General features: G+C 42.7%; 1 protein-coding gene across 1 annotated transcript; it reads right to left on the bottom strand.

Moving 5' to 3' along the window:
* Positions 1 to 4,461: 4,461 nt before the first annotated feature.
* IMPA2 (inositol monophosphatase 2) lies at positions 4,462 to 20,281 on the bottom strand. The gene is made up of 8 exons (XM_056854351.1): positions 20,180 to 20,281; positions 14,142 to 14,275; positions 11,644 to 11,748; positions 10,547 to 10,592; positions 7,431 to 7,539; positions 6,259 to 6,367; positions 5,535 to 5,686; positions 4,462 to 4,714 (listed from the first exon to the last, which is right to left on the bottom strand). Exons 1-8 carry the CDS (start codon positions 20,279 to 20,281, stop codon positions 4,599 to 4,601), a joined length of 873 nt encoding a protein of 290 aa, XP_056710329.1. The 3' UTR covers positions 4,462 to 4,598.
* Between the last annotated feature and the right edge of the window lie 5,225 nt (positions 20,282 to 25,506).

Raw genomic sequence — 25,506 nt, 5'->3', positions numbered from 1 at the left:
CACCATCTGATCTGTTATCAAACAACTTATCCAAATGCACAGTAGTACACACTGAAGTCAGACTCTTGAGAAATAAGTTGCCCTTACATTTTTTAAAAAGGAGTTACTCCTTGTAACTATATGTGGTTCATTTTACTTAGCTTTACTTACACACTGAAGGTATCAACAACATCATCAGACTTTATTACAGTCCACGACCAGCACAGAAAAAAAGGTACAGGGAACGACTGAAGGTATCTCTATACATACATGCAGATCAGATCTCACTGCAATTTAGCTCTAGCCAAGTTGCCACCTGCCCTTACAGTGTATTTGACAGATACATGTTAATTTGGACAGTTGTCCTTCTATGCCCCCATGGTTCAGACTTTTTTTTTGAGGGTTAAAGCACATGTATTCAATTAAATGCACATTTGCCTTTCCTTTAAAAAAAAGCGGAATCAAAGTCTAAAGACTTTGTCTTCCATCAGCAGATGATCCCTAGCATACAACAGAGGAAGGATAACCTCACCTGCTCTCTGTAGCATACTAATGTGCACTGCTTTCTGTCTGCAAGAGTTCCCTAACCGTCGGCAGTGCTTTTTCGAAAGAAGACCGAGGCAGCTCCCAGGGGAAACTTCTTTTGCCTAACCTCAAAAGAAGGGAAGAAAATGCATATCCAAACAAAACTTGGCGAACGCACGTCCGCGGCGGGCCCACCACTTAACATTAGATCTGCCTGCATGCACATGATGGCTGTCATCCTTCCCCTCCCCCTCCCGTGCTTCAAGGCTTCTTTTTTCCTGAGAGGGAGCTCTTCACATGTGGCGGGAGTATCTGCAAAGCACATTTCTGTTTATAGAAAGGACAAAAGTTCTATATTTCAAAAGCTCTGGATTGTGCTCAAAGCCTGCAGTTTTGCACAAGGAACACCGATCAAAGGATCTGAGTAGCAGCATAATTTAGACACCAGCATTCCACTGAAGGCTGTACAGCATTAGTAACTATACCAGTGTTCAGGATTGTACTCTAAGCTCTTGGTTGCGTAACACATTGGAGAACAACCAAGTTATTTCAAGTAGAAGTACAAGTAAATTACTTGCCAGTGTAACTGTTCAGCACATGGCAAACTAAATGCTCCTGTAAAGCTCAGATGAGAATATTGACAACAGCTGTACTTTTTAAATTATTCACACTGGGTAAGCACAGGCATATTCCTTCTGGAAAACCAACAAGGTGTAATAATGCTCCCAAGTTCTGAAGAGATAAAGAACAGGACCCTGAATTAAGGATACTTATTATGGCTAGCAGTCACGGATAGGTCTACCCTTCGTTAATTTGTCCAATCCTCCCTTCAAACCATCCAAGCCATGGGACAGCCCCATATCTTGAGGCAGGGACTCCTATAATTATACAGTGCTTCAACCTATTACAAACCAGTTCATTTGAGAATACACATGCTTCAGTAAAGACAGACAGGCTGTAGTTTACTATTCATGGTAAGCAGTCGCATTTACAGAACTTTATACTACACATTAGTGCTCACAGCCCTGTATGAGGTAGAGATGTAGGCATTTCCTGATCTCACAGTACGATTTAACAGCAGACAGGTAATGGCAAGTAATTCAGTAGTCATGATATATGACAGTGTTGTTCACAACTCCCTTTCATATCTCAGTATTAAGTTAGATACCATTAAAGGGAATCATTTACTTTCCAAATAATTTCTGATGTAAATACACCTTATACAGCACTTGATCTGTACAAAATATTCAACACTACACAATAGCATTTCCCCCGCTATCTGTAGCATACCTGTTGGGAATATGGACATTCCTTGCTGTCTGTGAAACTTCCTAATGAAAAATATATTCCTGTAACTTGTGTACCCAAAAATGTATCTGTGCTATTAAGAGACCACGTAGTACTGTTTTTAAAGGGCATGTGATGGGGGTTGAGTGATTTTAAAACGTTCCCTAATAAGGGCCAAGCTCCTTCATTCTTTTAGGTCTTCATATATCTCAAGTCAAAAGTGCCATTCACAAATGGATTACAGCTGATAAATGCACCATGGACAATAATTATCAAAAAGCTGTACAGTTTCTGCATGAGACTGCAATCCTAACTTTCAAATCAACAAGCTAGTGTGGCCTAATAGCTAAAATACAGCGCAATCCTACACAGTTATACCCTTCACAATCCTATGCAGTTACATCCTTCTATGTCTACCCTTCTACGTCCACGTAAGTCATTAGGCTTAGAAGGGTGTAGCTGTGCTCAGAATGGCACTGCTGATTAGAAATCACAAACTCCTTGGTTTTAATCTCACCCCTGCAATGAATTCACTAGGTAGCTATAGGCTAGCCAGCCACTATTTCTCAGTCTTCACATCAGCAATAATGGGAGAATACTGACATATTTTAAAAGGTGGTTGTAAAGGGTACAAGGCAATATATGGGATGTTCTTTGAAAACTCTGAATTGCTTAATAATACATAATAGTGCTTAGAAGTACATGTTCTGGGAATAAACCTTCACCCAGTGAATGGGAACTTTAATTTCTCAGTGTCACTTCTAAACTTAAGCACATTTTAAAATTAAATATTATGGCAGAGTACTTGAAGTCTCAGTATTACATTCTGTGCAGTCTCACGCTGCAGGTGGTTACATAATGTCATGGTTTATAATGCAGTGATGGCACATTCTAGCCTAATAATCTATTTACTAGCAAATGATGACTAGTTGCTGACTAGTTCCTAACTAAGATTCTTGTATCTAATGACTGCAAAACAGGAACAAATTCAGCATGTACAGATTTTCCATTCTTAGAGATGCATTGATTACAGTACCATATAAGTGGGACAGGCACAGAAGCATCTTTCTGGAAATAAGAAGGCTGTCTTGTGAGACAGAAGTTCAAATATGGCATTAGAACAAGAATTTAGCATTGGCACAAAAATTAGATACTAGCCCCACTTTATGTACGCAGACACACATAAAGGAATAAAAAGCTGACCAACTCAAATGAAAAAAGATTAAACTTATGAAATTGGTTCTAGCTTTTAGCACCTGTATTTGTAAGGCCTTTCTTCATACATCAGTTTAGTAGCATAATAAAATGGTCTGTTGTGCTCATTCCTCAAGGTTTCACTTCTGTTGAAGAGATACGATATTTTCCAAGCACTCAAATTGCAATATTTTGTACTTGGGAAAAGAGACATTTCACACCAATCTCACATTCATTAGCTGATGGAATATGACTGAGCAAATGACTTAAATTCACAAGTATCCACCAAAAATGTTAGAATGCATTTTAAAGTATTCTTTCTTAGGAGGTTTTGAGCGCAATCCTGAAGGGAGGGCCGAATCGGCATAGGAGCCAGTGTGACCCTGCTCTGACGTAAGTGCCCATTTATCCCAGGATAAGGGACACTTACACTGGTTTGGGGGGCATTCACACCAGCAAGCCATGCCGCTATGCGGGGCTCCACTGCCAACGCAGCCACGCCGGGAGCAAAACATATCACCATGCCTCCCTTCAATCTTTCAATCACATCTCCTGCAATGGGAACTACCACAGCTCTGTCTCTAATACTGACACTCAGCACTGTGAGCTTTCCTTTTGCTAATGTTTGATATACCTAGTATAATTCCTTTCTGATTCAGTGTCAATCTAGTGGTTGCAGTTTAGGTATAGCAGGACCAGGTACTCGCCTACCTACATTTTCATGCTGCCCTTCCGCCAAGGAACTTCAGTCAGCTCCTCCACTGTATCTGAAAAACCCCATGAGGTAGATAATGCTGAAAGAGCGACTGGTACAAGGTCACCCAGCCTCCTTCATGGAGGAGTATGGATTTAAACTGGGGTCTCCCCAGTCTTAATCCAACACTCTAACCACTACACCACATTGACTCTCAGCCAACTTTGTGCTCAATGCTAATAACTAAGCTAACATTGTTATGCAAATACTTATGTCAGAACCTATTGAGTTTATGTCATTTTTTTTGCTATATATTGTGCTTCTCGAATCACTGTTTTTCCTCGTCTAATCCGCATTACTGCTAAATATTTATATTAATTACATAAAGGCAACACAGAAGTTAAAGGATATGTACTGTAAGCGCTCTCATATACCCCAAAGTAACTATAACATATGTAACCCAATGCATATAATTTTAGATTTATAATAGAGCTGTATCTTCTCATGTACTGTTGGATGAGAGTAATTTAGGCATACCATATTAACTACTTGCTCCCTGCTGCAGAACAAAATATAGTTGGACCTGAGATCTGCAAAAAAGTAGCATTTTGTTTTTAATTGCATTGTTACCTCTTCCAATAAGCTAGAAATTAACTCAATCCAGGATGCTTGTAACATATTTAAGAAAATGCATGTGAAATAAACTTTTATTATAAAAGGAGCCAAGAAGCTTACAAAATTTAAAAATTTCCCTTCACCCTCCTATAATGCTATAATTTCCCTAATATTTTTGAAATACCGACAGTACAAGAAAGTACACCTTTAAACCATTTATCCCTATTAAGCAAGCAATCTTGAAGGAAGTGAAGTAGTTCAAAGGGCGGGTTCCTCAGTATTTTCAGAAACATTTAAAGTCCTGTCAACTCTCATCATCTCTTCCATAATGAATAGTCTGTATTTGCTGAGCTATGAACGCAGCCATTTCTTGGGTACCTGCAGCAATCACCCGGCATGACATTAGGTCTAGAGGGCCACCTATAAAGGAAAAGAATTGAATTACAGAAAATGTCACTTAGATTCATTAGAGAACATAAGAAAAGCCATGCTAGATCAGACCAAGGCCCAGGAAGTCCAGCAGTCTGTTCACACAGCGGCCAACCAGGTGCCTCTAGGAAGCCCCCAAACAAGATGACTGCAGCAGCATTATCCTGCCTGTGTTCTGATGCACCTAATAAAATAGGCATGCTCCTCTGATCCTGAAGAGAATAGGTTGTATCCATTTTTACTAGTAGCCACGAATAGCCCTCTCCTTCATGAACATGTCCACTCCCCTCTTAAAGCCTTCCAAGTTAGCAACCATCACCACATCCTGGGGCAGGGAGTTCCACAACTGCTTATTAGATGTCTTGTCCTATCAATTGCACTTACTTACACTTTGTAATCTGCCTCAAGTCTCAGTGAGAAAGACAGACTATAAAGAAGAAGAAGAGTTGGTTTTTATACACTGACTTTCTCTGCCCCTTAAGGGAGAATCAAACTGGCTTACAATCACCTTCCCTGCCCCTCCCCACAACAGACATCCTGTGAGGTAGGTGAGGCTGAGAGAGAATGATTTGTCGAAGGTCACCCAGCTGGCTTCATGTGTAGGAGTGGGGAAACAAATCCAGTTCACCAGATTAGCCTCCGCAGCTCATGTGCAGGAGTGGGGAATCAAACCCAGTTCTCCAGATCAGACTCCACCACTCCAAACCACCATTCTTAACCACTACACCACACTGGCTCTCTAAATAAAGCAATATGTGGTTTCCAAAACATTAAGTCTATACAGTTCCTCCTAACAGTGTATTTTGCTTACCTGAAGTATCTATGACAACACCACCTGCCTCTCTGATAATAACAGTAGCTGCAGCCAAGTCCCAGCAATGCAAGCCAAACTGATAATAGGCATCTGCAGCACCAGATGCTAAGTGGCAGAGTGCCAAAGTAGCGCTTCCAATTACACGAATCCTGCAGTAGACGAGGGGAGGGAGGGCAGCAGAGATAGAATGCTTTTGTGAACACCACAGAACTCTTGATAAAAACTGAAGACAAAAACCTGTGTATGAAACTATTCTAGAAAATGTATAATCAGTTTCGGATAATGCTACGATACATGCACAACTGGTACATACAAATCAATTTTCAGAACTTGTTGCTTTTCAAGATATTCATCAAATGTATCTGTCTTAGCGTTTTCTTCCTCTTTACAATTTATCATGTATGTCCAGCTAGCGATGTGCCACTATATTGTTTATGTATCCATTCTGCTATTGCAACATGAAATTATCTGTGCATCTCATTCACAAAGAAAGGCTTTTGTGTTGACTCCAATGTTGGAGACAGTGCCAAGGAACTATTGTGCATAACAAGTCCTGAATAGGGAAAACTAGGGTCATTGGGAGCTCTGTTAACTTGGTACCGGAATACCTGCAAGGTTCTTGATTGGGTTCATTGGATTTAAAGCATGACTGATTAACTGAAAAGTTAATAAAATTGTCCATTTTAATTTTGGTCTATAAGCTTTGTAGGAAAATTCTTACCCGTGAGCTTGCGCCCTGAGTAACCTCTCCATGTTACTAAGAAATAATTTCAGTGTTTCGGGGTCTCGTTTTGCACCAATCTCTGTTAAGATCAAGGCCTTTGAAATGTCTGTAAAACAATGGCAGACTTGTATTACTCTAACAGCTTTTCCAAGTAGTATTTTTCAATTTCTATTTTTAACCTTTTGTGAAGTTCCATAGTAAAATTCTTTCATGTATGCGCACACAAACACATTGTATGTTATCAAGTTTTGTTCTGTACCAAAAACAGAACATGGGCCAACAGAGCAATCCTGAAAAGGGCATGAACCTGGCTCTGGTGTTAGTGCCACTTGTGCCAGCTAAATCAGCACTAATGCTGGTGCAGGGCCACTTACATTGGTGCACCACGTGGCAGCGCCACGTATGGGTGCCAGCACAGCTGCTGTGGCAGCGTTTTCCCAGCCAAGGGCTTGCCCCAGCACCAAAGGGGGCGTTGCCAGGGGCAGGGCTGACTTTTGTCAGCTCCTTGAACCCTCTCATCCCTGGAAAAACCCTTTTCACTAGTGCAAACTTACATGGAGCAGTTTCATGGGGTTTTCTTAAAATTACGTTTTTGGTGGCCCAGCTGTGCTGTCCCCAGGTGCGCCTCTACTACCTCCCCACTTAGGATTGCACTCTAAACTTCATTTCTGGTGCTCTTCTATCAGCTAAGCAGCACAGAGAAAAATCCCGTGCAATAAAGGCTTTTCAAAAAGCAGAGAATAGAAGTTTTTTCTGGGTCACCTAGGGGTTGTATCAGCAGCTAGTGAACTACTTCCTGTTAGAGACCCCTGATTTAATATAATAGCATAGCAACTGTATGGAGACTTTTTTCGGCAGCACCAGAGGAAATAGTTGAACTAATTATATATTAGTCTGGTTCAGCTATATTTACTTACATGCCACTGAAGACCTGCAGAGCCATACAATGGATCATTGGTCCTAATGTGGCTAAGTTTACCATGATTTATAAAAGACTGTTCTATTTATTATATTTAAGCTGAATTGTTACGATAAAATACAGAAAACAAAGGCTATTGTTTGCATTAACTAAGTGACAATCAAAGACACATGAAGTCTATCTAGAACTAACAACCACCCTCTAAAAATAAATATGGTAATTGTAAAATGCTAACAAAATCTAAACCAACCTGTCACTTTTGAAACCTGAAGCCTTTTGTCATTACAATATGCCCCTTGACCTCTTCTACCAGTGTATAATCGTTCTTCAGTGCAGTGATAAATTACACCAAATTCAAGCTTTAAGATTTTGAGAAAGGGAAAAAAAAACAAGAATGCAACTTGCATTATATTTATCAGTATAAACAACTTATAGATTGCAATGAAATGCATATAAGTAATGGTAGTTTATGCTATAGATCAGGGGTGTCGAGCTCAATTGTTACGAGGGCCGGAAATGACATTGATGTCACTTGGTCGGGCCGGGCCATGCCTCACCAGCCCATATTAAGAGTGGAGAGGGGGGCTGCCTCGGCTGGCTTGCGGGCCAGATAAGAGCTGTCAAGGGGCCGGATCTGGCTCCCGGGCCTTGTTTGACACCCCTGCTATAGATGATAAAATAATTGATTTTAATTACACTCGAATTTCATCTTGATATCCTATAGCATACTAAATTTAGTTTGCAGTGAATTATTACAGGTCTTTAACCTTGGGGATGATCGTTACATTACAGCCATCACAGGGAACCTACTTAAGCTGTACGGCGCTTTTCATAACAAGCAAGAGCAACTCACCATCTATATTCCACCATCTCATGGCGCTTCCAAGCCTTTGCCATGAAAAGGAATTCTTCATATGATGGGGCAATTCACAGGATGAGCAACTCTCTCATGTTAGGACATGAAGAGTTTAAAAGAGCTTCTGTGTGGCAGCTGTTATGGTCAGTAGCTGACTATTGTTGGGATACTCATCAACTCAGTGTGCATTATTGTGGTGGTAACAGGGGCTGTGGCTCAGCGGTAAAGCATCTGCTTGGCATGCAGAAGGTCACAGGTTCAATTCCCAGCATCCCCAGTCAAAGGGACTAGGCAAGTAGGTGATGTGGAGGACCCCTGCCGGAGACCCTGGAGAGCCGATGCCGGTCTGAGTAGACAATACTGACTTTGACGGACCAAGGGTCTGATTCAGTATAAGGCAGCTTCATGTGTTCATGTGACACAACAGTGACACAGAACTGACCTGCTTATAAATACAGTGCTGCACTGTGTCTTGCTGTTCCATCATTTGCAATCTCATTTTAATTGCAGAACTATTGCCTCAGTGGTAGACCTCACTCTTCAAAGCTCAGATGCTGCTTAATGCCTTGCAGGCATGATAGGAATAATTTCAGGTGGAAAAGCAGCCTGCAGAAAAGGGTTCCTGAATCATCCCCTGCAAATCACAGCTACTCCCCCAAGCCACACTTTCTCCTAGGTGGGCTTGAAGACCAGAAAATAAGCCTGGGCTACGGAGGAATAGCACTCTCCCTCGCACTCATTTCATACTTCAAATCACTTCCAATGCTCACTTCACAGGTGTTTGGCTATGACCTACTGTTGAAGGCACGTGTCTGCATATGTGCAGTTCCACCTCCGGAAGTGCAGGCTGATGAGGCTGCAGTACATTCCAAAAGCTCCATGGTGGCTAGGAAAACCAGAAGGATGAAGCCCAAGTCCATCAGACCCTGATTGGCTCTGCCAAATTTTGTGCTCATTCAGTTTTGCCCTTTGTCACTGTTGAATCTTGGATGCAATAGACCTTAAAAATGCTTTCCTCACAGTGTACTGTCCTTCCTGTTCTATGTTATGGAGTGGGGGAGAGGAGAAGAAACACACAGCTACTCTGTCCTTAAAGGGACAGATCTCAAGTGCAGAGATGTGGTGGCTGACAATCACCTGAAGCTACATACAAATGTAGACCAAGACAGGAAAAGGTGAAGGTTTTTCCTATCTTTGCTCCTGTACCTGGCCCCCAAGTGAAAGATGACTAAAGTAGGGGAGGGAGTAGCAACAGGCAGATTTTTTTGTGGAGATTTCCCCTTCAAATCACCCGCATGTTTACCCAATTAAAATGTCTTTAGTGCTTGATCTTCTTCCCCCAAGTATTACCCCTTTAAAATTGGCCAGGATAAGTGGGGAGGAAAAGAGTTTCATAACTAATATAAGGGCCAGTGAACACTGTACGAAATCTGGCTTCAAGAATGAAGAGTTGGTTTTTATATGCCGATTTTCTCTACCACTTAAGAAAGAATCAAACCGGCTTACAATCTCTTTCTCTTCCCCTCCCCACAACATACACCCTGTGACGTTGGTGGGGCTGAGTTTGGAGAAAGCTGTGATTAGCCCAAGGTCACACAGCTGGCTTCATGTGTAGGAGTGGGGAAACCAACTCAATTCACCAAATTAGCGTCCGCCGCTCATGTGGAGGGGTGGGGAATCAAACCCGGTTCTCCAGATTGGAGTCCACTGCTCCAAACCACAGCTCTTAACCACTACACCACGCTGGCTCTCTGGTTTGTGACTAATCAATACTGCTAAGGGGGGGGGCTAATCAATACTGCTCAAGACCAGCTCTCTTTAAAGTAGCTGTGGAGGGGGGGAGGGAAGATTCCCTAATGCATATGTGTAACAATGGTGATGAAGGCACCCTCACATTGGGTTCACTGCAAGTTCATACACAGCTTCAGATTCTGCTTCAACATGTGCAACCGAATTAGTTGCACCAGGGGCAACAGCAATCCACCTCAAGTAAACAACAAATTGTGTGACTCAGTCTAGGCTACTTTTTCAAGTGACTCCCACTCCTACATACATTTACTTGCAGCTTCACTGATTTCAAATGGACTCTACTTTTGAAAGAGTATGCTTAGAATCACAAGGTAAGAACACCTCATGACAAATTAGTCTCTGCCTCTAGGGCTCGGCTGTCATTATGTTCGAGAAAACTTATACATGCTGTCACCATCATTATACGTTCCCAGTAAAGCTGCCCACCAATTAATGACACATCACAGTAAAACCTTTTTTTAAATTGCACACAAAGAGCTAGTCTTGTTATCCACACTCAGACATGAACTTTGCTTTCCGCAAATCATCACCAACCTGAATCTAGCCATAGCCTGAAAGATGTGATCAATATTAAGTCCATATTTCTTAAAGTTGCATTCTGAATCTATTAGAATCACTGGATATTTGGGGAAACTTTACACTTATCCCTAACGGTTTCAGCTAAAGCCTATCTTACCAACTTCCAGAACATTATCTTATACCTCATGATTAACAGCAAATCCAATGCTAACAGCCACAGTTGGAAACCTGTGCAAATAAAATAATTTGTATTTGTTAATACTTTTTCTGTACACATACTTTCAGCATCTTCAACGACTAGCAACTATGTCACCTGAAAACAGCAATGCCCCTGGTTTTCAGCTTAATTTTTTTTTACAGGCTCTTCATTATTTGTGTACCTCAGCAAAACTGGCACTGTCAATTTTTATCTGTTAACTACTTATAACAAAACATTTACAAAGTGATGGTTTCGTGATCTTGCGAAGCAGCCGGGTAACAAATTTTCCACAATCTGACAAAGCAGCTGAGCAGTGAATTTCCCTTATGAGGTGGCAGACAGGCAACACTGCCTGGATTCTCAGGAATTTACTTTCTTTGAACTGTAGGATGCTGTGGAAGGGGCTGGGAGGTATTTTAATCCCCATTCTACTCATCAGCCAGTGGACTTTCCGTCACAAACCAGCTGCGTGAAAAAGTCAGCTAATGCTCCAGCACAAAGGCCAGTCCAGCCAAAATTTTGACCATAATCTTGTGTCTTTAGATTATGTGATGTGCCACAAGCTGCTTCCAACTTATGTTGACCGTATGAATTAATGACCTCCAAAATGTCCTATCATAGACAGCCTTGCAATAAAGCATAGACATTACTTTGTGATTTTTCCCATCACGTCCATCTACATGGAGATAATGCTAATCCTCATGCTCACTGCGTCCAGGGCAGCAAAGGTACCTCTAAACTCTTGTGCTAGTCAGCACCTCCCTCCCAAAGAATTTTCCTTCTCACTTCCAGCTTGGTGTTGCCATTGTTGCTGAGGGCACATCAAGTGACATGCACAAGTATTCAAAACATGCAGTATTTGTTCCTCTATTAGTAATTTTATCTTTGTCTGTTTAAGTAGAGTAATAATTAAGGCATTAGTCAAGCAGTATAAATATGTACATCTGGACATGCAAAGAAATTGTGACCATGAAGCTGCTCACATGCTTCGTTTGAACAGGCTGAACATAGAAAAGTGTCCTTCAAGCAGGACATAAGGAGTGGTAGCTTTAGGTTGCACTGCATTATCCATGTATTTACCTGTGTACAAAATTGCAGGTGCCATCAACTGGATCAATAATCCAGGTAGGGCTAGCACTCAATATGCACTTTGAACCAGCAGCAGTAGCTTCTTCTGCAATGAACCTGTAATGTGAAGGAGAAAATTCAAGTTAAGTTCTTATTTGCTGGAGGTAGGTATGCTTGCTTCTGTTAAGAGAAAATGTTCAGGCATTCACACACATTGTTGGTCCCTACTTCATTAGGCTTTGAATGGACATTACACAAAAGCCATTACAAGATCTAGACAGAAGTAGCTCATCGAGAACCTATGAATGTTATTTAGAAGCAAACATAGCACACCCTCAAGTGACTTGTGGGTCCTCTATACATATTTCAATGTTCTGGGCAGAGGGGAAACTCTCACCCATGGGAAGATGGATGTGTTCCCAGTGCATCTGGGTTTCCAAAATGTAGAAGAGAGCAAGGGAAAAAGCAGGTGTGGCCAATAGGGAGGGCTGGCCCATGATCCACTTTCAGAGGCTTTCGACCCACTTTTGGGTCCTGACCCACAGGCTAGGAAACACTGGTTTAAATAAAAGATTCCATTCAGCATCTTTTCTATTACAGCATATTCCCTAATGCTCAGTGGTACCAGTTAGGGGACAGCATTTCAGCTAGGACGTTCTCATGTAAATAGACACACGTGGAGAGTAATTCCTGTGTTATCAGCACCCTTTTCTCACACATAAGCAGAAATACATACATCTCTCTCAAGAATTCCTTTGGTTGAGCACTGTGACATAAAAATTGACCCCAAGATAAGCAGATCCAGGTTATGGTTGCTCCACACTTGCAGAAATGACAGTTTTGCTATATCTCCATTATCCTTACAGGCATGGGATTGTGGACAAAGAGCACAATCCTGAAGGGGGGGTAGATCTGCGGCGGCCGGGTGCAGCAGAGCTGCGCTGCCTCCTCAGAGGCTTCCTGGCTGCCGTGAACACACAAAAAAACCCTTTAGAAAAAGAAAGGAAAGGCCCCATTCAAAACAGTGAGGCTGCACCACCAAAAAAGTTGGCACTGTCTCGCCACTGCTCAAAGAGGAATTCCTTGAGTAAAAATGCTTGATTAAATACGAAGGCCATATATTTCAAGGACAATAAGATTATGTGTAATAATGGCAACTGAAAGCATGAAACTGACAACCGACATTTTTACTTTATGCAGTTTTAAATTTTGCACTATGGCCTGGCTATCAATTCCTTATCCACAAGTTCTTCTGTTGAAGAAAACTGGACACTTTTACTGAAGTGCTTTGAGGACTTCCAGTACTAGCTCATTACTGCATTTTTAAGAATGAAGGGTTCCTCAAAGTTCCATGCTGTTAACAGTGAGGCTTTCAGCTATGGAAAAGCATCCCCGTTAGATGAAATCTTCAGATCTAACCCAGTCTTTTCACGCATGACACTGACAGCATGTGTGTGCACGCGTAAATGTTAATATGGAACAGGAAGTGGAAAATCTTGTGCTACACTAAATGGACCCATGCAGGTATTACAGATGAGGAAAAAGCAAAAGCCAGCTTTAATGTCACTTGTGAAAATAGTTTTAAACTCTGGCTTGCACAAAAGGTCATCAACTGGTATAATGCAGTCTAAGAATGGAAGAGAACATTCTCCCCCCCCCAAAAAAATCCCCACAGTTATTTTCTCTTATGTAATCTGAATGCAGACTACATCTGACACCTCTGGATATTTTAGCTTAGAGTTAAAAGCACAAGAACTGATGTCCCCCAGGACTAGGCTAAAACTACTACATTAATTTCATTAGGAGAAACCTAATCTGGATTTGAAAAGACATCAGAGGCAGGACTATAAAAAATAAACCACACATAACAACAGTTCCTCCCACATACTGATATTCTATCAATCTGAAAGCTTCAGATCTCATTCTGTGCAAATAGCACAATTTCCACCTTCAAAAATAAAAAGTTTTTGAATGGCAAGTTTATGCTGTATCTAAAGTACTAGGATTCATACAGTGCAATCCTATGCACAGCTACTCTGGTCAAAGTCCACTGATTTCATGACAGCATACTTATTTGCCTTGTTTCTAAATAGCAAAGAGATGCCCTGTATCAGGAATATATTACTGTGCATGCTGGCTGTTTACCAGCCATGTGCACCTACTGTCATCTGCAGACATAAATTGTTTTTACATATTATACCACACTTTATGACCTAAAAAAATTCTATATCATTGCATCTTGAAACTATGAGATATCCTTCATACTACATGACAGCTGACCTGTTTGTATCTTCAAGGGTATGTTTGACAGACTGCTGAAGCTCATTCTAGGTCTGTGATAAGAGACTAATTTTTCCAATTGGTGCATCATATTATTTGTTATATACCTAAATAAAATATATCTAAAACAGATCTGCTTCTGTTGATATTCCCTGAATGTTCAATCTCACAATGCTCTGAATTCCAGTTCGAACTTACCATGCATTAGATAGCACCATGTGCAGACATACCTGTGAGAGGGAAACTTTTCTTTCAGAGAAGAAACAATTAAGTTTTCCACAAAGTGATCTGTTTCTGTCACAAGATCTGCTGCAGAAGTTTTGGTGGACACTTGTTTTTCCTCAGTGAAAGCTTTCCTAATAACCTAGGTAGGGGGGAAAAACACAAAACACAAACACATTATTTTAAAAGTTCCTCCCATCAAGTCAACACAAAACAGTCAACTGACTCAAATCACACAATGAACAATATATGCTACTACGAAGGAAGAAGTCTAGTTCTCAGGCTAGGACCTCTAATCTATGCCTATACAAAAGTTCTTAAGTGACACTATGTTGGTGTAGATAGGACAGGAAAGCTCCACTAAAAGCAAATCATTTTGTGCAGATATGTAGGACCAGGATGGATTTTCAACCTAGGCACAGATTTTGACTTTCTGTTGTGTTTAATGACTAAACACTTGACTAAATTTATGATCAGAATACTATGTCAAAATAATTATACGATTTCATCAGGTTCTAATTGATACAGTGAATTCATAGTCAAGCGAGTAAGCAGCATGTTTTATTACTACAGCCAACACACATCCAAAGAGTTATAAGTTTTTGATATTTTCCTTTTTTTCCATTTCAGGACACATTTATTTTATTTATTTTTAATCTTGTACTCCACTCTATCCCAGCCAAGGCCAGGCTCATAGTGGCTCAAGTTAAAAAAAATCAATTACAATGTAATCTATATTACATTAAAATACAAAAATATAATTCTGCAATTAAAACAATAAATCCATAGACTCTGAAATCTGACTAGCACCCAATTTCTTGACACACTGGTCAGCAACTAGCCCAGGGGGAACGGTCAGGATCCCTGAGCCAGTGAGCCCAGATAAATAGGGGAAGAGGAAGGGCGGCCAGCTATGATAGAAATAATTGCCACCTCAACCAAAGACCTGGAAAGAAAAAACGCCTCACTGTGCATATACCTAAAGGTTTGGAAATCAGCACAGGAGCAAATAATAACAACAAAGTGCAAATGTTTGTATTGCTACAACATATAACATAGAGTCACACCTATACACTAAGAACAAACAATCTAAATAATCTATCCTACTATATACAATATATATTACAACAATCAAATGAGAACAGCCAGACTTGAAAATTCAAAGTATAGGTATAGTCAACCAAAGACCTGGCAGACCACCTCTGTCTTACCGGCCCTTTGGAACTGCACCAGGTCCCGCAAGGCCTGGGTCTCATTTAAAAAGAGAGTTCCACCATGCTGGGGCCAAAAACGCCCTGGCTGAGGACAGGCGGACACTTCTTGGGCCGGGGACCACCAGTAGACTGTTAGTGCTCTTTGCAGGGCATACCGGGAGAGGCGGTCCCGCAGACACAATGGTCCCAGATAATTTAGGGCTTTAAAGGTTAATACCAACACCTTGAACTTGATCCGGTACTCCTCCTGGAGCCAGTGCAGTTGCTGGAGCACAGGTTGAATGTGTGCTCTCAGTGGGGTCCCCATAAGGACACTAGCTGCTGCATTCTGGACCAGCTGGAGTTTCCACAGCAGTCTCAAGGGCAGCTTTACATACAGATAATGCCTTCTATGAAGCAACAGTGGTATTGCTGTACAAATATAATGAAGGGGGAGCCTTCTTTGGGGGGGGGAATATTATGTTTCACTGAAAACTGGTAACAGGCCATTTACTTCATGACAGCATCAGCATTTGGTCCTGTATGTAGAGGTAACAAATATGAGTCAATATAAACCCGAATATCAGGTTTCAGCGTCATATAGAACAATTGTTAAATGAATGAATCCACTTCCTTAATACACTTTGGCTTGGCATTAGGTGTGAGGTTACATAAAACATTTGCTACATTTCGGTAAGAACAGTAACCGATAAGGAGCTATTTGAAGACCAAGGAAGGTGTCAGTGGAACAAAAATAACCAAGCTTTCCCACCCACCCCCATACTGCGAAAATAGCTTCCTCCCAAGCTTCTTCATTCAGCTCATGAAGAACTAGCGAGAGAAATGTAGACAAAAGACAATTTAATGTACCCAGATAGTGCCCACAAGGATAGAGGTAGAAAAATCTTTAATTAACACAGAGGAAAGAATGTATTAACTAGGAAGGAAAGGTGCCCCTTATGACACAGTCTAAGCACTCCCTAAAATAAATGCTCCAGCTCCACAGCATCTCTCTGCAGCATAATCCTATGAGCTGGGAAACAGTTCAGTGGGTTTTGCTTTCAAACAGCTGTGCATAGGGCTACTGCCTTTCTTGGTAGCAAGACTTACTGAACTCACTGGAATGTACTTCTAAATGAACACATGTAGGATTGTGCTCCCCATTACCCAAGCACATCAGTCAACACCTGGACACCCACAGGTCAAATCCATCCCACGGCCACCACCAGCTGCCATACCACATATTTATTTTGATATACTGCTAAAAACAAGCCATTTAACCCCAACCAAACTTCTGATACAGGAGGAGGAAGAAAGTGCCAGAAACACACAAAAGGTGCCGCCCACTCCCTGCCCTTTCGAAACAAAGGTAGCAGCCCATTGGAGGATTCCCAGGAGCAAATAGCTGCTGCGTAATGACAGCATGTCAAACTAACAAGGGAAGTTAGTTGGCCTCTCACCCGTGTTCTGTATTAAGCTGCCCCACCAATTAATCTAACTTGTATCTAGCATATTGCATTTCACTTTCCCTTCTATATATCTTGCCAGACAACAATATTTTGGACCCCAAATAACTAACTGCGAATCATGTTACACAAAGGGAAATGTCACATCAGATTATACGGCAATTTCATACACCTGTTAATTCGGAACACACCACTCAGTCATGATGCGATGAGATAGATTAATTTTTTTTGTGTTTTAACCTTGTAGTTCTTCTGTTTAACAGGGCTTCTTAAACTTTTCCCACTCACGACCCCTTTTCGCCCAATAAATGTTTATGCAACCCCGGGCATATAGGTATATAAAATAGGTATACAAATCAAACCTTTACTGCTAAGAAATCCTAAAGAGATTTATTTTAAAACAATTCTTTGGTATACATATAATTTTACCGTTCACTGTTGCCAAATTTTTTGAGACCCCCACATGCAGTTATGTGACCCCAAATGGCGTCACGACCCACAGTTTAAGAAGCTTTGGTTTAGGAAACAGACAACGGAAGACAAATTAAAATGGGAAAACTTCATGATTACAACACATACACTGTATAGGAAAAAGGTTCATTGGCCTTGTTTGGAATATATAAACATCCAGTATGACTCAGCCTTCCATCCTTCCGAGGTCGGTAAAATGAATACCCAGCATGCTGGGGGTAAAGGGAAGATGACTGGGGAAGGCACTGGCAAACCACCCTGTAAACAAAGTCTGCCTAGTAAATGTCGGGATGTGACGTCACCCCATGGGTCAGGAATGACATGGTGCTTGTATAGGGTACCTTTACCTTTAATACCTGATAACTCATCTTTTGTGGCAGGCTGACCCCAGAATGTCGTGTGACTTATTGCCCAATAAAAACAGAATAGAGAAGAGAGTGCCCCTGAGAAAATATGGAGTGCTCTACTCTAACTGTGGATATACAAGAACTAGTCATGTTCAGCGAGGTGGGGGAATGTTGTTAGGAACATTCTCCTTGCTATTACTGCTTACATTTCAAGACAAAGCCCTCATATTCAAAATAAATGACAGGGTCAGCTCTACATAAAAAGAGAATCTATTACATACTTGATAGAGAAGTTCCCTTGTTCTAACTATATAACTGTTTTTTTTAATTAAAATGTGTAAAATCTCCAAATAATAAATTACACAAGGATACAGTTCCACAAGGCCAGTTTACTGGGTCTTCTTACATTAGCATGGTTCCATTTACACAAATGTAAATTATACCCACACTAGGGCTGAATGAGCTTCACAAATGCCACTAACTAGAAATTAATTTCACCTCAATAAACTCCAACTTTCCTAAAACGGTACATTGTTGTTACTGAAAATAACATGCCTTGACTGCTTAAACTGGGACATTCAAAGTTGGCAGAGAGTAAAAAGACAAGGTACAGAAGCTATGCTACTACTGAACTGAATTAAAACAACCTTGGCATTCAACACACTGAATGCATCCTTTGCCACATCATATAATGTCCAGTCAAAAATAGAAGGCCACACTCACAAAATAATGGGCAACATGGTACAAGTGTTCATACAATCCTCTTGTGATGTTTTAGAACATTTTCCTGTGGGCTACTTTTAAATCAAGTACTGACGGGTTATTTTTGTGATCTCCATAAACGCAATGCAGCTTGTATTTACTACTTCATTTGGCCTGACTTGGTGGACTCTCTTCATCCTGTCTTTCAATCCAAGCTGTCACCTTCTGAGGATTCATGTTGAAAAAATTATTTCAACACACACATCTGTTTCTTCTTTACTCCTCTTCACTTCAAAAGAACATAAGAAAGGCCATGCTGGGTCAGACCAAGGCTCATCAAGTCCAGCAGTCTGTTCACACAGTGGCCAACCAGGTGCCTCTAGGAAGCCCACAAACAAGACAACTGTGGCAGCAGCATCCTGCCTGTGTTCCACAGCACCTAATATAATAGGCCTGCTCATCTGATCCTGGAGAGAATAGGTATGCATCATGACTAGTAGCCATTTTTACTAGTAGCCATGAATACCCCTCTCCTCCATGAACATGTCCACCCTCTCTTAAAGCCTTCCAAGTTGGCAGCCATCACCATAACCTGGGGCAGGGAGTTCCACAATTCAAGGGTGCCTTGTGTGAAGAAATACTTCCTTTTACCTGTTTTGAATCTCTCACCCTCCAGCTTCGGCAGATGACCCCGCATTCTAGTATTATGAGAACACACCAACTGAATTGCCTGCCAGCGCATGCGAGTAAGACCCACTCAACCAAATGCCGCTTGCTCCCAAGTAAACTTGAGTGGACTAGGGCTGGACAGACTGGCCGCGCGACGGGCCAAACTTTCCAAAGCTTCGCCCTGAGAACCGCACCCAGCCAAAAGCTTCGGCTCCTTGTCGCCGACCCAGAGCTCCGACCCCCTCCCCTCCCCTCCCCACAAGCCCACGGTTCCACACAGCAGCGAGCCCAAAGCGGTTTTTAAAAAGCCCCAGAAAGAGGCAAAAGGCTCGCATGGGAAGGCGAGGGCCATTTCTGCATGGCAGGTTTTGCCTTGGATTTGCTGCTCTCTAGATCACTGGTTCCCAACCAGGGGTCCATGGACCCCCAGGGGTCCGCGAGAACTAAATTAAGGTCCGTGAAACAAAGTTATAAACCCATAATAAATTAATATTGTCAATTAAAAGTTCTCTATTATTAAAAATATATTCAAATATTATTCTAAGTTTAATGTTTAACTAACAGTTATGATTAAAGTTTATTTTCAAATTCTCTGAATTTTTATTTTGAATCTTGGGGTCCCTGCACCGAACAAAAAAGTCCTAGTGGTCCCTGGTCAAAAAAAGGTTGGGAACCACTGCTCTAGAGGCGCATTTTCCCCATCCAGATTCTCAACACTCAACAGTAAGCCCCCATGCTGAGTTTTGAGAATTCAGATGGGGAAAACGTGCATCTAGAAAGCAGCAAATCCCAGGCAAAAAATGGCCTGAGTGCCCATTTTCCCCATCCGAATTCTCAAAACTCAACAAGAAGCCCCCATGCAGAGTTGTGAGAATTCGGATGGGGAAAAGGTGCACTCAGGCCATTTCTGCATGGGAGGTTTTGCCTGGGATTTGCTGCTATTTAGATGCACGTTTTCCCCATCCAGATTCTCAACACTCAGCAGTAAGCCCCCATGCAGAGTTTTGAGAATTCGGATGGGGAAAAGGTGCACCTACAGAGCGGCAAATCCCAGGCCAACCCTCCCGTGCTTCAGTGGCCAAGGAGGGCTCCGGCTCTCGCCAAGAACCCACCAGGCGGGAAGCTTGGGGACTGGGGGGGAGGGGGGAGAGAGAGAGAGAGGGCGCCAACGCGGCCGAGGCGCGTCGCTCCGACTCACCTGTCCCGCCCGCAGCGCCAGCTGCACGGCCGCCTCCACGCACTCCTTCCAGGGGTCGTCTCCCGGGGCCGCCCCCGTCCCCTGCTCCCCGCTGGGCTTCATGGCAGCAGCTGCTCCCGCGGTCTCGTCTCGTCGCCTCCCCTTTGACTCCCTCGCCCTCCCGGCGCTTGCACGAGCGCTGCCCGGGAGGGACGCTAGAGGGCGCGGTGGCGAGGGCCCCTTGGGCCGGAGGGACGCTCTCCCGCTGCCCCCTTGCCGAGGTTGGACCTCCTCCTGCAGGACCTCCTCCGCCGGCCGCCGCGCCTTCTGCGGCTCTCTCGCGCTTCCCCCCGGCGTCGAGCGAGGGCGTGGCTCCCAGGCCCCGCCTCCCTGGCCAGAGTGACGGCCTCTCCCACCCGTCCCAGGCGGGGAGCCGCCCAGCGACTCCAAACCAGCCCGCTGGCTGCTGGCTTGAGGAAGTCAGTCGCCCAGGCGGCCTGGTTGGGCCTTTCAGGAGAATTCAAGGGTGCGCGTGTTGGCGCAGGGTGGGGGAAGTGGCCGCCTTTTCTCATGCAACCCCGAAGTCTCATGAATATCCCTTTCACCCTCTAAGCCACAGTTTCTGCGAAGCATCCCCGCACAGATGTGCAAACATCCATTTGGAACAACTGCCAGCTCTGGCACACAGTATTCATGCTTCCATTTCAACTGATAGTCCGCTTCGGGGAAACTGACAAGGGTGTGAGTTCGGTCCTCCCAAGTCCAGAGCTCTGGACTAGCAAAACTACTACTGGATAGTCTGGGTAGATAAATCTTGACACAGGATGTATATGTGGGGTTGCCAACCTCCAGGTGATAGCTGGAGATCTCCGGCTATTACAACTGCTCTCCAGTCGATAGAGATCAGTTCCCCTGGAGAAAATGGCCGCTTTGGCAATTGGACTCTATGGCACTGAAGTCCCTCCCAAAACCTCGCCCTCCTCAGGCTCCACCCCAAAAACCTCCCACTGATGGTGAAGAGGGACCTGGCAACCCTATGTATATGTATGGGACATTTATCCAACCATTAATAATGTGTAAGGGACAGAACCGGCTGTCAAAATTGGCCTTTACAAACACCTGGCAAATCTAGTCTATTCTGGAACAGTGTTTTAAGAGTTCTGGGAGATGGGCAGTGTGTTGGTCCGCAAGAAGCTCAGCTTTCTTGGGTCGGAAAAGCCCTCTCAGAGAAGTGCTTAGCAGCTGAGTAGCAGCCAGAAACAGCATACCTTTTTCTCATGTTAATGTCCAACACAGTCACACAGTCCTGAATCAAACTCTGGGCTGCAAGTTTCCCCAAAACTGCTTTGGCATGATCTTTCAGGACGATTGTACCTAGAGTGGGTAAAGAAGGTATAAATTCATCTGACAGTTTAAAAAACCCACTATTGGTTATAGATATATTGTTCTAGCATTGTGGTGTGTATACTATAGCGATGTTCCTACTACCGATATTTTTAAAACCCTGAGAAGAAATCCTACCAGAGGTGAGGAAGGGAAAAATTGGGGTTGGGGAAACCCCTTTGTAGAAGCTCCATTGCCACTGTGAATGCCTGTGCTGCCATGCAGAAATAATCTCAGAAAAGTGAACTGCAGTATGAATCGTAATCACAAATGACAAGTACATTCTATGTGTTGTGTTGCGCTCCAGTCTTCTAACCTTTACATCAACCCTTCAAACCGCTCAGTGCATATTTCCTGTTTAAAGAAGTCAACTAAAAATAGCCTCAACTTGATGAAAGTGAAATTTAGATTGTCAGGTATGTTGTTATGTTTTTAAAGTGCTTCTTTTAAAAGTCACACTCCATCCAGATCCACTGCTGACTCTAACCTCTGTAGAGTTAATCATGCTTTTATATTCTAATCCAAGTAGAAATTTCAGGGAAATAAAGCTTCTCTGCATCCAAAGGAATATCACTGTAATTGTCATGGGTCATTTAAACTGACATTACATTCACACTCACTTCCTGTGGTATGATACCCTGCTGTGTGCAAAGAAACAATGTCAGTTTTCTGTGCCATGGGACTACATGATATTTGACTCAGACCTCCAATAATATTGACAAAAAAAATCCCAAGGTCATATAAAGGCAACGCGTCAGTAAGCTGAAATCAATGTTATCATCAGCCAATGACTTTTCTCGGAAACTGTACATTATGTAAAATTTGCCATAGTTAGAGTCAATTAATAGCTAAATCCATCCTCTGCTACCAGCAATCTATATTTACTTCATAGAGTCAGTGGGTGATCTAATGGTTTCAGAAGTTACTAAGGATGTATTGAAAAACATTTTAATGAGGGGGGGAACTTGTCTTATATTTTGACTGTTAGAAAGACATTTAATTTCTCCACTGCTGTTGATTTAGCTTGATTTATTTCCTGTAGATGGTTTCATGTATGCCCATCAGTCATATTAAAATGCTTTGGTTCAGCTTGCTTACTACTGTGTGACATTTTAGTCTGTCCTAATAATGGCCCTTCTGTTAAACTAGATAGGAGTACTAAGGCTGCAGTCTTTTGAAAGAAAGTCCCATTGAACTTAGGGCTTAACTATATGCTTCCCACATGTTCACTAGTAGGTACTTCTAAGTGTCATACACGTTTGGTACTATTGCCACAACTGAAGTTGAATACCTTCAGTTAGCTGCTGAGACGGTGGGCCATAGCCGGTTTCCTTTGCCAGGCTCATTTTCTTCCTTTTCCCACCCCCACTAAACAGCCCAGGAGGACAGCTGTGGGAGTGGAGGACACACTTAGCGAAGGTAATGCTTCACCCTCTTAGCAAACGCATCTTCTTCAAGCTGCCATCACTGCTTTCCCCTCATGTGTGCAGTTCTGGAGGCCTCACTTCAAAAAGGATGTGGACAGAATTGAGCGGGTGCAGAGGAGAGTGACAAGGATGATCAGAGGCCTGGAGACCAAGCCCTATGAGGAAAGGCTGAGGGAGTTGGGAATGTTTCGTCTGGAGAAGAGGTTGAGGGGGGACATGATTGGTCTCCTTAAGTGTTTGAAGGGCTGTCCTTTAGAGGAAGGCAGGGAGCTGTTCCTGTTGGCAGCAGAGGATAGGACTCGCAATAATGGGTTTAAATTGCCGGCGGAAAGGTACCTGATGGATAATAGGAAAATTTCTTTTACAGTTAAGAGTTGTTCGACAGTGGAATCAGCTACCTAGGGAGGTGGTGAGCTCCCCCTCAATGGCAGTCTTTAAGCAGTGGCTGGACAAGCACTTTTCAGGGATGTTCTAGGCTGATCCTGCATTAAGCAGGGGGTTGGACTAGATGGCCTGTATGGCCCCTCCCAATTCTATGATTCTATCCTTCCTTAGAGGGAAGCCGCCCAGTGGAGCTGGTCCTTTCTTCTTTCCCTGCTCCCACCTCTTCCCCCTCTGCCCAGTCCAGTGAAGCCTGGTACAGGAAAGAGAGTGAGTCCACGAAGGGGACAGTGGCAATTTACCCTCTCGACTGCTAACTGATGGTATTCAACTTCAGGGGTGGCAGTGCATCTAGCCAGATGGACATTATGTTTACATGTATGTTATTGTACATGTGAAAAATGTAATATCTAGTTAGAATTGTACTGTAAGCCTGAGCACCTATGCAGAGTTACTCCAGTCTAAGCCCATTGAAATGAATGGGCTTAGACTGGAGTAACTCTCCCAAGGAATGCACTGTAAATATGTACAGAATCCGATTGTACTCCTTAAAGTGTATTCGTAAGGCTGCAGTCCTATATATACTTACTTGGGGTCAGCATCAGTAAAAAAATACTGTTTTGCATACCCTACTTCCCTAAGCAGTGAAAAATTAGAGGCTGCACTTATCTGGGTTGGTAACTTTTGCAGGAGAAAGTACTGAAGACCCTATGGTATTTTTGTAGTTTTTACTTTACTGACAAATATACACAAGCAGAGTGCAAGTGGGGGCACAGAAGCATTTCTATAGGGCAGCGTATCTGCTACCCCACATCGAATCCCAAGAGATTCTGCACCCCAAGGAGTTTCAGCCTGCTTACACCAGTGCCTTTGTTGCTTTCTTGTCTCTGACAGAATCTGAACTGTGCTTTCTTTTCACACAGACACACACCTGCCTCCTTCCTTTAGCTATGAGGGGGCTGATCATCTTTTTCAAGCTCTTATGAGTGTCACAGTTGTCCTCTTGGTCACCAGCTGCCCTGTGTCAAAATTTGCCAAGAACCAAGGAGTGTGGCTGATTAACACCCCCCTTCCTGGGATTGTTACTCCAGTATTGGACTGCTACCACACAAAATAGCTCCTTTCTGAACGCCAGAAGATTTATGTGTATATGTGCATGAGACCGTGAAGCAGGGGAAAATCTGGAAGGTAGATGATTGAACAATGATGGTGTGAAGAAGCAAAAAACAACAACAACAACAACGGTGTGTGTGTGTAGGGGGCATAGAACAAAACCTTCATGTGGAAGCATCACCAAAAACCGGTAGTAGCACATCAACCAAAAGGCTCCTGGTTCAAATATCAGTAAATTCTGACAATATGTTGGTGAGTAGGCAGTGTTTGACAGCCTAAGAACAATTATAGACCAGCAGGAGACTTCTAGGGATTTGTTTTTCTCCTAAAAAATGGACTCAGAAAATGGAACTGGGGCAAAACACAGTAGTAGCGGCAAGCAGCTCCTTCCAGTATTCCATTAATATTTTGGACCCAAGTGTATACTCATGATTTTAAAATTGATCTTCTAATCTGGCTCTTGCTCAGCCTAATTTGTATTGTGGTTTACTAAGCAATGTAATTTTCAGTAAATTGCCCAAGAACAGAAGTAAATTTGTGCAATCATTTCAGTGTACCTTCTTCATTTTATTCGACTTCACAACATTTGCAGATAATTTCCAAGCGAAGGAAACTTTGCCAACCCCAAAAACCAGATAGCACAGGTCAAAGTTGTTGCAGGACACTACTTTCAAGACTTGTAGGCTGTTGAGACTTAGCAAACACGCAAATTAACACCAAGGACCAAGAAGAATCTAGAGTACAGGCCTCTATCTTCAGACTCCACTGAATTTTGCAACCTGTTGAAGAAACTTCCTGCAGGGGCACAGGAGCAAAACATATGTGCCATAGCAGTCTTGGTCTTCTGTTTCCTGCCTTTAACCACAAAATGTGGACTCTTGTGTGCAGAAATGTCATCCCTCATAAGGCCACAGCAAAACTAGCTGCTAGCTGAATGCCTTTTTCCTCATCCATGACTATTTTAGACTTGGGGGGCTCTCTGTATCTTTCAGTCAACAGAACTGTCATGCCCCCACAGTATGCCAACGTATTTGTGACAGATTT

This window comes from Euleptes europaea, chromosome 8 (assembly GCF_029931775.1).
Source record: "Euleptes europaea isolate rEulEur1 chromosome 8, rEulEur1.hap1, whole genome shotgun sequence".
Lineage (NCBI taxonomy): Eukaryota > Metazoa > Chordata > Lepidosauria > Squamata > Sphaerodactylidae > Euleptes > Euleptes europaea.
The sequence above is the reverse complement of the archived record's forward strand: the minus strand, read 5'-3'. Positions and strand labels throughout refer to the sequence as shown.

Excerpts from the sequence above, each read along its gene's own strand:
- IMPA2 (XM_056854351.1), bottom strand. The coding sequence starts at position 20,281 with ATGAAGCCCAGCGGGGAGCAGGGGACGGGGGCGGCCCCGGGAGACGAC. Across the intron at positions 14,276-20,179 it reads TGGCGCTGCGGGCGGGACAG|GTTATTAGGAAAGCTTTCAC; the intron begins GTGAGTCGGAGC and ends CCCCCTACCTAG. Across the intron at positions 5,687-6,258 it reads CTCAGGGCGCAAGCTCACGG|GATTCGTGTAATTGGAAGCG; the intron begins GTAAGAATTTTC and ends CGTCTACTGCAG.